The sequence below is a fragment of the Crocodylus porosus genome, unplaced genomic scaffold (assembly GCF_001723895.1).
Source record: "Crocodylus porosus isolate Cpor-Errol unplaced genomic scaffold, CroPor_comp1, whole genome shotgun sequence".
Classification (NCBI taxonomy): domain Eukaryota; kingdom Metazoa; phylum Chordata; order Crocodylia; family Crocodylidae; genus Crocodylus; species Crocodylus porosus.
Window position 1 is genome coordinate 9,282,335 of NW_017728931.1, and position 16,605 is coordinate 9,298,939.

A 16,605-nucleotide genomic window follows, 5' to 3' on the forward strand; every position below is an offset into this window, starting at 1 on the left:
AGGCGAAAAGTAATACACAGCAGCACGTGGGCTTTGGGTAGGAAATTCCCTGGTTGTGGCCAAAGAAGAAACTGATTAGAGGATTTAGTAGTATCCTGTTCATCAAACCATTTCTTTTGATGGTTCCTGTTACTGGTGGGTCATACAACAACATAAGCTGCAGCTTGCACAGGGCAAAAGGTTGCAAAAGTAGTCCTACTGGTAGCCTTTCTAGTACAGTTACATAATCCAGTGTAGCTGAGGCCCAAGAATCTGTAATAATGGTGATGTCCATTTTTTTTCCTAGTTATGTAACTTGCTTGGTTCCAACCTTTTGCAGGAAAAAACCCTGCATCCTAATTGGATATACATTTATATATTTTAGTCTGGCCTTAATTTTAGGGCACTAGAGAATTTGGAGACTATTTAGTGACATTTGGCTGAAAATGGGCTTCAGCTACTGGACCCACTTCTGTTAAGCATCGATAATCACTATATTACCAGGTACATAGTACTTAAATATAAAGGGCTTGCTGGACACGTGCACCTTTAGGACTTGTTGCGGTGTTTCTGATGGTTGCCAAGTGTACTATTGTCAAGGTGACCTACTTATCTCTGAAATTACTTGCAAAGAAAGACCTTACTAAGTGAGGCTAAGTATGCTGCCTCACTGTGACAACTGAAGTAATAATTCAGCGTGAAACAGGCCTTTTTCCGTTTGGGTTTTTGGGGGGGTTTTAGGATGTATTTTGTCCTCTGAAAAAATTGCACGATGATCTGGTTAGTTGCAAGTCACTGAGGTGGCACAGGTTGGGAGGGGGAGAAATTGCTGCTCACACATATGTGGATGCTGCCCTAAGTTTTGGGAGCACCTAATATTGCAAGATAATATATCACCAGGAAAATGAGACACTAATGAATGATGACGTAAACTGCTTTGCTCTTCCAAAGCAAATGCCCAGGCAGACGACAGGGAGAGACTAGTCACAAAAAGCCAGTACCTAGAAAGGCTTGAACCCAAATATTAGAAAATGGTGACACAAGAAAGGCTGTTCTGTTTGGCTGTGGAATAAACCCACTTGTTCCACTCTTCCTTCTACCCTCCCCAAATACAATAATAGATGTGAGAGTCTTACTTAAAGAGACATTGAAACAAACACAATTTCACCGTTCAAGACTGAGAGCAGCATGTGTTTGCCTAAAAAAATAAGAGTGAGAGTAAAACGGTACGGGTATCCTGCAAGGCTGCAAAAGGCCTACAGAGGCTTCATTGACTAAAGTAGTGCACACTTACAAGTTCAACAGAAGTTAACAAGCCAGAGGTCAGGGCCTCAGAACATGAGCTCCCAAGACCAGAGTATCTGTAACCAGAGTCAGCTTGCTAAGAGTTCAGCATTCCCCAGAAGACCTGGTGCTTGCTCAAGTGTCAAAGGGAAGTTTTAACTCCTTTTTGAAATCCAGTTCTGGTTGCAGGTCCCAAGCAACTGAAAATTGGGCCCTTCAAAATCTGGCTCTAAACCGTCAGACTTTAGGCCACTGTCAAACTGCAGGTCAGCTAAAACCTACTTCCAACTGCTTTTACAAAGCTAACTGCCAGACTGAAAAATTTTGGAGCAGGGGCTGTTTCTTTATGCTATAATATGAATACAGCTAATACTTGTGCTATGCTGGAAGTCAGACAGGCTGATCATAATGGCTGCTTCTGGTCTTATGATCTTTTATAAAAATAACTGAGCTTGATAGTGTGGGTAAGTGCTTTGCTGAACAAGGGTGCATATCCCTTCTTAAAGCCCAGGAGAGCCTCATTAAATATAGCCTTGGGCATGCTTTATAACACTCGATCTTTCTTGCCTTCAAGATACACAGGAGATTCCCAAGTGGCCACACAAACAGCTTTCTAATCCAACTCTAAGTGGATGAGGCAAGGAATTTGTCTGTAACAAAACAGATGTTATCTGCCCACTCTAATGTGTCCACCCTAATGGAGGCAGAACCAGGAACAGGCTATACCTGCGTCTGGCAACTAGAGCTGAGGAAAGCAGTGAGTTCACTGATCTTCTCTGTTCAGCCTTCAAGTGTTGTTAATCAAGGCTTGTGGGTTCCCTCAAATAAAGAAACAGTTTGACCACTCACTGATAGCAGGCAACAATAAAAGAGAGGGGAGGCCCCTGCTCCCCAAAAGAAACCAAAATAGTGTTGATTCTTACTAACTGTGAATTATAAAGTCAGGCTACAACCTATACCCCTGAAACATGGAAGATAACAAAAGAATCTTGTCTGCCTAGAGTCAAGCAGAAGCACGAGAAGGAAAATAAATGAGAGACAGCAACAAAGAGGAGTTCAGATCTGGTCCAAGGCCCACACTGGATACAGGCTTGTCCCTGGGACTGACCTGAACTAGCAACAACTATACAACACATGTAGAAAAAGCAGGGAGGGAATGGCAGGAGAGAACACGAGTAACAGCTCTTGTCCAGAGCTGAGTGAGCTGGGCAACAGACAAGTACTCAAGACAAGTCTGCAAGTACCATCCTGCATCCACCCTTGGGAGAAGAGAACGTGGGACTGAGCTAGTATTCTTCCTCCATAACATTGGCACCCTGCAGTCGCAGCTAGACCTTACCTTGCAGTGTACAAGCAGGACTGTTGGCTCTTTCCTCCTGTCCTCCCCTTTCTTTTCTGCCTTGTCTGTTGCCAGCGGGGACTGCACCCAGGTGGTGTGTTCCCTGATTTCACCCCGCAGCCTGTTCAAATTCCCTTCCAGGAGGCGCCGCTGTATCACACTGTGTGGCTGCTGGTCTCCACCACAAAGAGAGGAAGAGAGGATCTCAGAAAGTGTTGACCCAAAATGTTGAGACTTTATTGCCAGTCTTCAGACATGGCCTACCTTTCTGCTTTTGGGGAGACACAGGGCTTGAAAGCCTTCCTCAGGCCTTCCCCATCTATACCCACTTCTTCCCCAGCTATACCCACTTCTTCCTTCCAGCACCATCTCCCTGTGGTTCAGTTCCACTGTCAACACGAGGGAGAGCAGTCCCTGCTTGAATGTTAAATGTAACGGATTGTCTGCCTGTGCCCTGTCCTCCCTCAGGTGGCCTTGTCTCTGCAGAGACATTCTGCAATACGGTGGCTAGAAGAGACAACAGTGTCTGATTCACAGTTTCCCTGTACATACCCTCCTGTCCCCTCGGTCAGTCAGACACAGGATTGTGCCCACTTGTTCTTGCATGGATCCCCTAGCATGCAGCTTCGGGCATTCTTGCAATACTGTGCAAAGGGGAACATGTGCATTGCTGGTAAAGCAGCACACAGGCTGCAATAGGATAGAATAGTGAACCTGGAGGGGAATATGGACCCCCCTTCCCACAGTTCACTATTAAGTTTTTAATGTGTTTCACTTGGTACCCAGCAAAAGACTGCTTGCTGCTACTACTCCTCCAAGAGCTGTCTTGTTATTGCTGCTCTGAAACCAAGCCAGTTGCAGCACATTCATCCTTAATTCTTCCTCACAAAGCAAGGACTTCTTCCTCTGCTTCTGGGTGGGGGCAGGTGGGAGTAAGACAGACCTGCCTGTCCTGTAGCACTTAACCCTGATGCAGGAGAAGACTGCTGCTGCCTGCAGGAAACTTGTTCTGCTACCAAGGGAATGGGAAGGTCCCATACCAAAGGAATATGAAGAAGGTCCTTCCCCAGCTGTTTCCCAGCCCCTGTGGAAGTGAGAGGAGGGAAGGAGACAAAAAATCAGCCCTGTGTGTCTGGTTCTGCCTGGTCCCCATACGCTGGTCACTACAGAGCTTGTGGCTCAGAGCTGATAATTGTGATCTCCATAATAGCTGCCTTGAGAGGGAAAGGCTGTTAGATCCAACCAGCCAATGTGAGCTGTATTGCCTTCCTGAAGTGCCCAACTCCCTGAGGGGGCATGGTTTGAGCCTGGGGGCTTCTTGCATCTGGGACAAAAAGATCCTGTAAGTCCATTTACCTAAAGGAACAAGACATGGTAGTTCCTACACAGAGGTTATATCCTGTATGTTTGTCTTATACTTCATCTTGTAAAAAAGACTTCGTAAGCCTTCCACTTTTCATGTTGCCTTCAGGTTCCTAGGTTGTTTTTTTTCCCCCCTCCTGATTCTAGCTGGGAACATGCTTCCTGTTCCCAGCCCAGGGCAAGCCACTTAACCCCATGGTACCTCTGGCTGTTCAGCTGTGGCATAATTTTGTGAAGTGCTTTGGGATGGAAGATGCCGTATAAGTTCAAAGAATTAAAGTAATAACTTCCTTCTCTCCTCCCCATGCCAGTTTAAAGCCCAGAGGATACTTTATTTAGGGAAAGTATTTTTATTCCCTAAATACTTTGAACTCAATGCCATTGAGGCTGCCAGCTAAGATCTGGGCCATGGGAAAATGGCAGGGGGCCAAAAATAATAGGTCTCCTCCCTTTTCCTTCTGTTCCTAGCATGCAGGGGGCTTTAACTTCTCTTATGGAGACCTTTCCTACAGAAAGAGACAGTTGCCACCAGCTGCCTTCTCACTGAGGGCCTAAGCTCTGAGGTGGAGAGCTGAGCTTTAATATGGACATATTCCTTGAGAGCAGAAAACATCTTTCTCCCTGTCTCTTGGGTTGCAAGGAGATGGCAATGAGGTAGCCCATGCAATGCAGCAGGTGCTGAGATGGGAACTCAGAGAGATGTGGTGAGCACAGTGAGGGAAGGAAAAAGTCCCAGTCACAGAAATTTCCTGAGCCTGGGGAGGCCAGAGCAGGTTCCCTCTGGAAGCAATCAGAGCTGCTCCTGACCACCCAGTGGAGGTTGAAATGAGTGAAATCTCTCTTTTCTTTTCCTTATCCCACTAGCTCCCAGGCTTACAAATCTGAGATCTTGCAATGTGGCCTCAAGTACTAAAACCACTCCATTTCTTAGTGACTGTAAAAAAAAAAAAAAAAAAAAAAGGCGTGCCCAACTCTCATGACTTTACCCTACAAAGCAAAGACAATTCACCTGACATTAGAAAAGGAAATCCTCAGGATTGGTAAACTAATCTCAGGATTTGGGAGCCCCTGACTCATGACTTTTAGGGCTGGCATTGCAGTGACCCCTAGTATTATACACAGGGAGATGCGTCTTGGGGTGCAGGCAAACTAGCAACCCAGTGTGCACTCAGTAGGCCAGCAGGACCTCTCAGACTCACCAGGGGAAGATCTGCCCCTGGAGGACTCCTTGAGTTGCAATTTTGCTTTCAGTCTTTCTCTGGCTGATTGTCTGATCTCTGTGATTCAGGAGAGATGTAGACTAAAGGAATTTGAGAGAGACAGTGCACTGCATCTAGCTAGAATGTAGATAAAAGAACAGATTCTTTCCTGAAAAATATTTAGGACACATTCCTGCTGCTTTTGTTAAATGGATGTGATGTGGAAGGAGCTCTGCTGTGCCTGGCTGCCCTTTACAGAAGGCAGGCAGGCTGGCAGATGGACTACTACATGGTCTGGATGGTTCAGATTTGGGGGACTTGGGATTCCTGCCTCTGTCACCAGCTGGTTAAATATCCTCATGCCAGTCCCTTCACTTTTCTCTGCTACACTTTCCCACACCTGTAAAATGGGAGCAATGACCCAAATCTGCTGAGGAAAAGTGCTGTCAAAGAGCTAGGGTTGCTTTACTTGCTTATGCTACTGTGACAACCTACTAAGCTCAATGTACAGTGCCAGCTTGCAGCCAGGAAACACATATTGAGTACAAGGAGTCACTGTATGTATTATGTTACTCCTGGAAATCTAAAGGCCTCTCTGTGTGGAGAAGTTGGGACACAGGGAACTGAGGTGTGACTCCGTAGCATGCTAACCACTCTGTACTGAGTCCTCATATAGATGTGATTAGCCCATGAAGTGAAGTGGAGTATGCTATCTCACCCTTAGCACATATTAGGAGTGTACAAACAGGAGTTAGCACTCAGTGCATGAGTGCGTGAATTCATATCATACTGCTAGTCTCATGCAGGCAAGCCATAAGGATGGTTCTCCTCTCACTCCAGCATAGATCAGGAGTACCTCCAGTGAAGTTTATACAATTTCACCAGCAAGAAACAAGAACCAGTGAGGGGAGAAGTAGACCCCATGGCTGACTGAAAGAAGAGGAGCCATGACAGTGTTCATGAACAAAGTGAGCTCACCTCTGGAGATGCTAATGAGGATTGCATTATACACTACATATTTGCACAACAGCTGACTGTGAGAACCTCCAGGAATCCAGCAGTTTTATTAAGGGACAGAAATTGCACATAAACTGGTATAAGTGATCAGAAACCAGTTCAGATCTGTAACACAACAGAAGTTCAGTGCACATAAACTGCTTTCAAAATGTCCAAAACTAGCTTAAAATAAACCTGTATGGATGTGGTATCAGACTTAAAATTGATTTAAGTTAAATTGGTTTATTGAACTTCTGTCCTAGATCCCCTCAAGATTCAAGTTAACTCACAGTCTCCCAGAATCCCAAGATGCTTTGTATCTTCTATCACAAAACAGGTGGGCTAACCTTGCCCAAGCTGTCTGCTTCAGTCAAAAAAGGAGGCGTGCTCTAATGTCCCCTGGCTTCTGGCCTGGGCCACTGCAGGCATGTGGCTGCATTTCTGGAATCAAAAGTGAATGTTCACTTGCTTATCAGTTCAATCTACACAGTTTAGACTAACCTGCGAAGATTGAACCAATTCAGCCTCAGGCTTTTTGACTGTCTATATTTAAGTGTCATACAAACACAAAGGTTAAGTACAGACAATCAAAAAGTCCAAGGCTGAATCAATTTCAGTCTTTGCAGGTTAGTCTAAACTTCAGAGATTAAACTGAGAAACAACTTGAAAGACATTCACTTTTGATTTAGGAAATGCAGCCACATACCTGCAGTAGCTCAGGCCAGAAGCTGGGGAGCACTAAAGAACAGCTCTCTGGCACATAGCCAGCATGGGCTGTGTGTTCACTCCCTCTTCCTGCTGCTCCCGAGGTCTCTGGGATTTGCAGTCCAGAATCATACCAGCAGGACTCTTCAGGGTTGCTCATTACTTCCTCTTCCTGCTTTCAGGTGTCTCTGGGATTTGTAGTCTGCAGTTGCAGACAGTTTTTAGCAGGGCAGGGCAGCTCTGTACTAGGGGGAAGGGAAGTTTAACCCTCCACCCTGGCCTCAGATCTCAGCCAGGGTTTGCCTGGAGGGAGGCAGTCCTTGCCTTCCCTCCCAACCCTTCTCTGCTGGACCAGACAGCCCAGCCCAGCCCAGCCCAGGGCTGGAAAGTGCACTGGAATGCTGAGGGACTTTGATTGAACTTGAACCAGGAAATGGTATAGGACAGAAATGTCATAAACTGCTTTGACCCAAATCAGTTAAGTCTGATACTACATTCAACCAGGTTTATCTTAAACCAGTTTCAGCCATTTTGAAACTGGTTTATGTGCACTGAACTAGTTTTAAACTAGTTTCTGATGACTTAAACCAATTTATGTGTAACTTCTGTCCCTAAACACTTCCTGCCAGGAAACTTGTTAGGCTTTACGCCCTAGTCATTATTAAGTTGTTTTTTAAAAATATTCAGTCATTCATCTTGGGATGTTAAACAGTAACACATGACTTAAGTGGCTGATCAGGGCCAGGGCATAAACAATTAACAACCAGGAAAAAAAGCCCTTATGTTGTTTGCTCACACTAGGCAGTTCTAGCACCTGTTTAAATAACCAAACAGACTGAGCCTCTTAACCAAACAGACTGAGTCTCTTAACTAGGCCAGTTTCCATATTTGAGGCTCCAACTACAGCTTTAAGTTAACTATAAATTTCACAGGGTATGGCCTAACACTTCCAATATGGTTGCACAGTGCTCAGGACAGTACATGCAGAGGCCTGGGGTGGTACCTTGATAATTTAGAATGTCGTAAAATGTGGTGTGGGAGAGGGCTAAATGCATGGGGTAGGGAGGAAGGACCAAGATGCATTTTCTGTAGTTTCTACCTCTGACTGGCTAAACAGCAGTACAAATGGGTTTGAGGGCAAGCCCTACTGTGAGTAGAAGGAACACAGGGCCTACAAGGAAGGAGGAGGTAAAGAGGCCCATTGTGTTAAAAAATGCCGATCCCCAGTCACCATATGCTGCTACCTGGGGTGGGATCTCTGGGGTGGGGGGGTGTTGTTTTAATTGGTCCCATTAACCTGCTGCTTTATAAGGCAGGGGTGTCAGACCCCACTGTTTCTGGGTCATATCTGTGCCTCCCTCCAACAGAGCGTAGTATAGTGGAGTCACTGGTTAAAGACACAGCGGGGCAGAAATTAATGGTCCCAGCTGAGCCTGAGCAGCAAGTGTGTGGTATGCCATAGTCTGAGGCTGCAAGGCCATGTATCCAGGGCTGAAATGGGCTCCAAAAGCCAAGCCCATCTCTGCCCAGCGGTGGAATTTCAGCTGCTGAGAGCCAAATGCAGGTCTGGGGCATTTTGTTTAAATGCATCTATGGAGACAGCATTCAGGGGTGCCCAGCAGGGTTTCCAACACTGGCAGCTATGGCTGAAGCAGAGCACATGCCGAGGTGGGAAGGGGCAAATGCATACACCATGGACAGATGCATTCACCACTGGCCCAGCCTGTTCTAGGAGTGTCCAGGGATGGACCCAGAACAGAAACATTGATGAATCTAAGGTGGGGACAGCACAGAGACCCAAGGGTTTCAGAAATCAGCAAAACAATTAATCTCTCTCCAGTCCAGTATGTCCAGGGACCTATTTCTCCCAGTCCCCAAAGTGAAAGCACACCAGACCCCCACGCCCCTCCACTCCCCCTTCTCTTAGCACAACAAGGACTAAAATGTAGCAGGAAACATGGGGGTGGGGGGGTTGTTCCTGGAGATGTATATCCTGTCTTTGACATAGTGCCCTGTGCTGGCCAGAAGGTGCTGTCACCAGCTGGGGGCCATCACTATCCACAGCAGCCTACTTCAGGGCCTCCCATTTCTTGTGGCAACTCCATTTGCTTTCTGTGGGAACCCTTCTCTGTTTGTCAATGTGGCCTGGACCCTGCAAGGGAGAGGTGCTGGAAGCAAAGCCAGGAAAATGGGATGGCAGCCCCATATCCTGTCTCCCTCAAGTGAGGGACCAGTTGTGCAACTGGAAGGGGAAACTACAAGGAGGATCTCCTGGGAACTTGCTCCCTGCCCCGGTCATGCACCCCAAAGGGAAACCATCCATGTCTGGCCCCCAGCTCACCCCTGTCTGGAGTGAATCCTCCCAACACACACTCCATGCTCTTGCCCCAGGGTCTTGCTCCTGCTTATCTTCCACAAAGTGGTGGCTGGGGCGGGGGGGCTGCCAGCTGTGGCCTGGAACATGCAAAGTCAAGGATGTGCCAACCCCCTTGTGGGGTACAGAAAGGTGAAGAGATAGAACACAAGGCCCCAAAGACTTTAGGACTGCTGTCCCCTCTGCTGATAAGAGAGGCTGCTTTCCTGTGAGATCATGTGGGAATGAGCTCCCAGTCCTGTGTAAGTGCATGCAAACACATGTGTAAAACTTATACTGAATCCAGGCAAGCTGATGTCTGCTCATACTATGTGGGCTGGGAGCTGGACCCCAGGGGAACTTCGCATGCTCTACTTCTTCCTGGCTTTGTGGGTGGATGTGTAGGAAGCAGGAAACCAGAAGCAAGACCATCTCCTCCATCACCCTTCACCCATCCTGGCCCCATAGTGACACTGACGATCAACCTGTCCTGCCTGGACCTGTGTCTCTTCCCAAGCCTGGGAGGTTCCCTGGGATCACAAGGAGAAGGGTGCCATCCAAGCTGGGGCCCCTGGGACTCACCAGATCCTTGGACGTTCCAAGGCGGTTCAAGCCGTCCAGGGGCAGCAGGTCAGCAGAGTCCTTGTGCACAAACTGGGTGGCCTGTTTCAGGCGTCTCTTCTGTTGCAGGACGGCTTTGTCCCGCAGCTCTGCTTCACGTTGCCTCCCCTCCAAATCTGGAGCACCTTCACTCGGCTTTTCTTCCCCATCTTCTGGCCCTGCTTGTGGAGTGGAAGCCTTCCTCATGCTCATGATGAAGATCCCAGCTGGGGCAGGTCCTCTTAGTACACCAGTCTTCCTGGGCTGGCCTGTCTGCTCTCCTCTGAGTCACTCAGGTGTTGCCTGCCTGTGACTGCTTTCCCTCTCCCTTCTCTCTGCCTTAGTTTATAACTCACCCATCACGGTAGTATCCAAGTGCCCCTTTCACACTTCTCCCCACTCCCACCCCACCCTGGCTTTCTTCCAGTCACCAGCTCCCTTCCTCCCTCTCTTCTCCTGCCCTGACTGCAGCTGTGCTTTCTCCAGCCAACGGGTCCCTGCTGGAGCAGAAAAAGCCCCACGTCAGAAGCCAATTTCCATAAATTACAGCAGAGAGGATGAGATGCTTCAGCTAGAAAAATCCAGCAGCTGAAGGACAGCCCCGCTGCTGGGGGTCGAATTTGCCTTCCTCTGGCTCCGTGTGTGTGTGTGTACATGCACTGCTCTGTTCCCCTCCTGATATGCTGAAGAGACAGTAAATCTTTCTGTGGCAGGCTGTGCAGTTCAGTGTCTCCGCCGGGGTTTTTGACGCATCTCAGTAAGTCTGTAAATACAAGAGAGCACATACTTTGCTCTAGGAGATGATGCAGAGGCTCAGTAAATGGGGGGGCAAGAGGGAGCTTTAGCCTCACAGCTTCTGACAGCCATGCCCAGTCTCATTCATTTGAACTGTCACCCATTTGGGACAGCCTGTGCCCGAGGGTCATACTGTGCAATTTAAATGAGATGCAGAGGTCTGATCTTTTACTGATGGAAATGTATTGGTGCCATTTCTTCTCTCATTTACATCCCAGTAAATCAGGAGTAGCTTGTCTGAACTGACTGCAGTCTCACAGTTGTAAAATCAGCATGGGTTCAGATTCTGTCCTGAACAGAAAACAGTGGAGCTTTTAAATCTCATGCATTGACATTGCTGCAGTGTGAAGGCTGGCCTTCTGTGCCCGGGGGAGGGGGAGCGCTGCTGGAAATTATTCTGTGTTTCTAATTTTTCTTCTCAGAAGGATGGCACAGCCCAGATAGGACAGTAATCACAATATTATGGAATAGTAGGGCTGGAAGGGACCTCAGGAAGTCATCTAATCCAACTCCTTGCTCAAAACAACATCATCTCTATCTAAACAATCTTATTCTTAGAAATGCATGAACAACCCACTCACACAACTACCAGGCACTATGCCCTGAAACCCCAACAATACCCTAACCTGCCACAGGTAAAGCAGGGGGACACTGTTTATGCCCTGCCACTTATGAATGACGCATGCCCCCAGTGGCTGGGGGGGCCTGGCTGCACTGGCAGCAGCAGGAGCATGGCAGCAGTACACATGGCGCTCCCACAGATGCCCCACTGATCGCCAACCAGGGGTTGACGACCACCAGCAAGCTCCACTGGCAGTGTCGATGACAGCCAGCAGCGATCACAGACTGCCCACAGCTGCTGCCAGCGGTGTCTGCAGTGGGTGGTGAGCAGCGACCTCCCACAGGTGCCGCTGGCAATGTCAGCAGCGCCTTTTTGTAGGGGGTGCACTGCCACATTCAGGGAGTGCATGCACCCCCTCCCTACACATCACCCCTGCTGCCACTGCAAGGACAGGAAATAGTTTGTTAAGTACAAGGAAGAGGATTATGCGTCCCCTCTTCCAGTCCTCAACTACAGAGGAAAGCAAAAAAAAACATAGTCCATGCTGATCTAGCAATGGGTAAAATTCCTTCCAGAATTCAAATGTGATGATCTATCTGACCTGGGTGGAGGACCAAGACCCCCCTCCTCCACCCCACCCCCAGCCAGGAATTTCTGGGTTTTTAAGTCCCAGCAGTAGCTTTGGCATACCACAGTCAAAATCCCCAACTTGGAGTCTGGCAGACACACAACGCTTATGAAGACAAGAAAACAAACAAACAAACAAAAAATCCTGACACCCATAACAATAGGAAAGAAAAAAAATCCTTCCTAGCCCCATGAAGTAACCAGCAAAGCTCAGAAACATGAGCAAAACCAGTGCCCTCCATTCTGCACTGCAGCCTGGGGACAGCTCCACACATCATACACCCTTACTGAAGAACCCAAGCTCACCTTTCAGTTATCCCATCCCCTCCATAAACTTATCCCAGCTCTTTTAATCTTCTTTCATAACCAAGCTGGTTGTAGAGCTCTGCTTCTTTCTGCAGCTGAACATGGTCCTCTCTAACAGTCTCTAACAGACTACAGAGCTCTTCTTGTAGTCTCTGGTCAAGTAAAAATGGCTTTAAGTCACCTTGGTGCTATTCAATTACAAGCAGCTGCCTGGGTGAGAACATAGCTCATAGAACCCAAGTGCAAGGTCCACATTATACAAGTCTTCTAAGCACTGCTTAGTGTTGGTGATTCAAACCCCAACAGCCTTAGGAGTTTAGCAGTGAAAGCTAAAAGCCCACCCCAGCACATACCAGCAATGCTAGACTTGCTGAGCACAAGGCCAGTAGAAGGCTGCTTTTGGGGGTCACACATGGTAGCTTTGCCAAGAAAATTCTCCCACGTCCCTTTGTGCACTGTTCACATCCCCTAAACCACAGGAATGACATATAGGGGCCAGAGCTGGGGTTGGAAGGGAGATTCTTGCTTAACCAAGCTAAGCATATTTGTCTCTCTTTATCTGCTCAACTCTTGTCCTTTTTTCCCCTCTTTGCTTTGACTTCTTTCCAGTTTGTCAATTTGGATAATGAAATATCTTTCTCCCCACTCCTTGGCAAGTGGTGAGCAGCAGGTTACAATATTTGTGTCTGTGGATACGTTTAGCAAGTGTCCTTGAAATAAATATCTTCCAGAGACACATAACACTTATAGCTTAGCCATTGGACTGTAAACGTGTCTTGTCAATAAGATCGATCGAAGAATGAGACAGAAGATCTAAGAAAATAATTGAGGCCACGCTCTCAACAGACATCTCTTATATAAGACAGGGCCAAGGAAAAAGGCAGATTGTGGCCAGTTTGACCAATATGAATTTTACCTGCTATATAAATATTTGTGTTCTTCTCTGTCTCTACTGGGGATAGGACAAATAGTAATGGGGTTAAATTGTAACAAGGGAAATTTAAATTGGATATTAGGAAGAACTCTTTTAACTATGAGGGAAAGTATTGGAACAGATTATGAAGAGAGGTTGTGGAGTCTTCATCACTGGACATTTTAACATGCACGTTAGACAAACACTTGACTGTGATGGTTGAGATGGAGATGACCCTGCCTTGAGTGGGGAGTTGGACAAGGTGATATCCTGAGGACCCCTCCCAGTCCTGTTTTTCTATGGTGCAATCTCCTGATTTTACCATCATATGAAGGGCATAAAGGGACTTTCTTTATTTGCATTGGTAATAATGTATTTTTAGTGGTGCTGTTCAGAACCATTACCCTTTTCACAGAACACCAAGAGGCATAGCATATAGAACAAGAATTAAAGCATTTCTCTTCTGTTATATGGCTGTAGCACATCTGGGTCCTAGGGGTGGCTGTGACACCGCCGGTGGCTCCACAACCGTGCTCTGCTCTGCCTCTAGGGTGCCTTCCCTTCTGTCTCGCCTGCCATGACTTGATGTAATTATAGGATTAAAAGAGAAACTGACCATGGGTCTTAGAGTGGGCCCCAGTCCAGCTGAATCCCCACTGGGGTTCCCCTTCACCCAAATGGTTTTAACTATGCCCTCAGATTTGGTGGGCGCTCTCAGCCTGACTGTGCCACTGCAGGGCACCTATAGCTCTAGGGGCTAATTCTGTGGCTCCATTCCTCCCCTACACCACGCCCCAAGCCTTGTGGATGTTGCTGTATTGTCACTCTCTCCTCTTGGGGCTTCGGCCTTCTCAGCTTCTGCTCCTTTCCTTTAGCTAGGCCTTCTAGCCCGGGCCCACTGTACTGGACCTGGCTTTGGGGCACCAACTCTAGTCTAGCCCTTTCAGGCACCTGGCCCCTGTCTGCCAGGCCCCTGGCCCCTGTCTGATTCTGTGGCCCCACTCTCTGTCCTCCTCCAGGCTCAGGACTTGAGCCTTCCCCTGGCATGGCTCAAGGTGACTGCATGCTCCTAGGGTACTAATGGGACCTTTGAATACTGCCCCCCGTAATCCCAACCCAAACCGCTGGTTCAAAACTGCAACCCAAACAATAAGCACGCCATGGCTATAATGCAAACACTCCCCTCTGGGCCTAGCAACATCAACAAAAGGGGAAACAGCCCTCTGCCTCTTAAAAGGGAAAATTTTCCCTCCCCTCTGGTGCCAGGATAAATGCCCAGCTCTGAGTTATATTCCTGTGAGCTCCCAAAGCCTCACTGGGGATCCAAAGGCTGTACACCAGTCCATCTAGTATTTCCTGGTACCTCTCCTGGCTAGGAACTCCTACCCCTGTGGCTTGCAGAGCTAAACTACCTTGCTAGATTGGGCCCTAGGCTTATATGCCCCCCAGGGCCCTGGCCCCTTTCTGTCAAGAGACTACCCTGGGCTGCCTGCAGGTTCCTGCTAACTAATCTCATTGCCCAGTTACTAGACAAGCTGCAGGTGCCTTGCTTAGCCTGCAGTGCTCCCTCTCTGGGGTGTTTCTCTCATAAAGTGACAGAAAGTCCCAGTCTGTCTGTTACAATGGCTAAACATAGAGCAGTTGGTCACTGTGGCCATGTCCTTACTAGGATAAAAAAACTTTCACCTCTATCTGCTGACATTCCTGAAATCTAAAACTTTGTCCATTCTTGGATTCTGCCATATGTTATTTAGCTTGTGTTTACTAACAGGGTTTAAAAAAACCAAAGGGATCCTCTATGTTTTGTCCAGATGTAGATGCACATAAAGTAGATTAAGAGTGTGGTAGAATATACATAAGGGGAATGATAATGGTGTGCTTAAGGCACCAACCTGGTACTTGAAGATCAGTACCTAGCTCTGCCAAAGATTTCCCATGTGACCTTGAGCAAGTCACTTAATTTCTCTGTGCCTCAACTCCATGTCTGCTAAGTGGGGGTGATAGTACTTCCTTGTCTGTATAGACAAATACAGTCAGGATCCCTATTATGTCTGTTCAGTGCTGAGCATGATAGGCCCTTGACCTTCTTAGGGGCAGGGTCTCTCAGATGCTACCATAATATAAATGATGAAGGCCACCAAAAAACAACTTTAGAAGAACCTTATCAAACTTGTGAAGCAAAGCTCTTGAAAGCTAGGTAATGCCAGAATTCAGGGTGCCTATACAAACCTGTATGGCCCTTTCTGCGCACATGCATTATGATTCAGCCATTAAATATATATATTTTTTTAATGTTATCATTGGACACCCTGCCTTACTGCTCACTGAAGTGGCAGTTATTCAATATCCCGTTTTATCTTAATGAAGTGTGGCCCTAGGCTGTTTATTGTACACCATTCAAACCATGCTCTGAAGACAGAATTATTCATTTCCTCCTAGGCTTTTCTATGGTGCTTATCACTCTACTATAGCACCATTCTTTTATTGTTATTAAGTGCGATTGTCTCATTTTCAAAAACAGAAAAAGAATTTCAGTCTCCTGGAATCAGACTGATCTTCAGTTCAGGTCATCTACAAGGTCTTTTTTTTTTACCTCTACAACACAGCACTTTACCACTTGAGTTAATGAAGTAAAAAGTAGAAGTAATAGGAGTTTATTCTTTATGGCTGCTAACAGACATGGAGAAAAAAAAATGCTTTACCAGAAGAAGCAGCAGTTTGACCCAGCTCCACAGCATCTATATAAATCATGCACTTCAGCAGGGCTTTTTGGTGCTTTTATCAAATAGCTGATTCAATCAGCTATTAGATAGAAGTTCCAAAAAAGCCCCACTGAAGCACCTAATCTATATAGACGTTGGGCAAGGTGGGTCCAACTAACATGATGTCTCTTCTGGGCGTGTGCTGGCTTGGGGGGCACGTTGAGTTTTAAGTAAAGCACTGTTTTGAGGGGGATGGGGGTTATATCTGTAAGCAGCCTATGTGGACTAGCCCCTAAAAAAATCTACTCTACACACATTGCCCATAGGTTTCAGGCCTGTTTGCTTGACAGAAGAAGTTCTCAAACTTTTTAGACTCAAGGCACCCCTTGGAAAATGTCAGCTTTTAATTTTTACAATTTTTGACTACAGAGAAATAATAGAGCAAGTCTTCTGTTGCAAAGAACTCAGGAAGGTCCAAGCCGACTTTTAACACTGGATTCCTATTTGAAATCCCTAGGTTTAACATGGGAATCATGTTTGCACATCTGACAGTTTTAGCTTTGCATCGCACTCAGGAGCACCCCTGAATGGATCTCAAGGTACACCAGCGTGCTATGGCAACTTTGTTGAGGATCAGTGGTATAATTAATGAGGACCCCAGTTCAGTTTCAGGTAGATCCTTCTGTGCCTGTGGCATTGTCCTTATTCACATGCTCCTTTGTTCTCTTACCTTGTTCCCCTATCCCTCCACCCTCTAATTCTTCTAGCCTCTGCAAACCTTCGCATTTTCCAAGCTATCTGGACCTCAGCATCACCTGAGTTAAAGGCCAGAAGGCTACAATCACAGTATTGCTAACTCTGTACGTATAAAAATTAGTAATCA

The 16,605-nt window shown here is 46.9% G+C and overlaps 1 protein-coding gene across 3 annotated transcripts in view; it reads right to left on the reverse strand.

Moving 5' to 3' along the window:
- NRIP2 (nuclear receptor interacting protein 2) overlaps positions 1–10,570 on the reverse strand; it is a 23,904-nt gene extending 13,334 nt beyond the window's left edge. For 2 of the 3 annotated variants that reach the window (XR_002102783.1, XM_019544175.1), the window contains exons 1-2: positions 9,800–10,570; positions 2,603–2,773 (exon numbers count right to left, since the gene is read on the reverse strand). Coding sequence is in view for 2 of the 3 variants with exons in the window: in XM_019544175.1 (XP_019399720.1) it covers positions 2,603–2,773; positions 9,800–10,030 (402 nt within the window). In the remaining variant the exon portion in view is untranslated. Of the gene's footprint in view, positions 1–2,602; positions 2,774–2,866; positions 3,427–9,799 lie in introns of those variants that run through there. The other variant, XM_019544177.1, reaches the window with a different exon arrangement.
- Between the last annotated feature and the right edge of the window lie 6,035 nt (positions 10,571–16,605).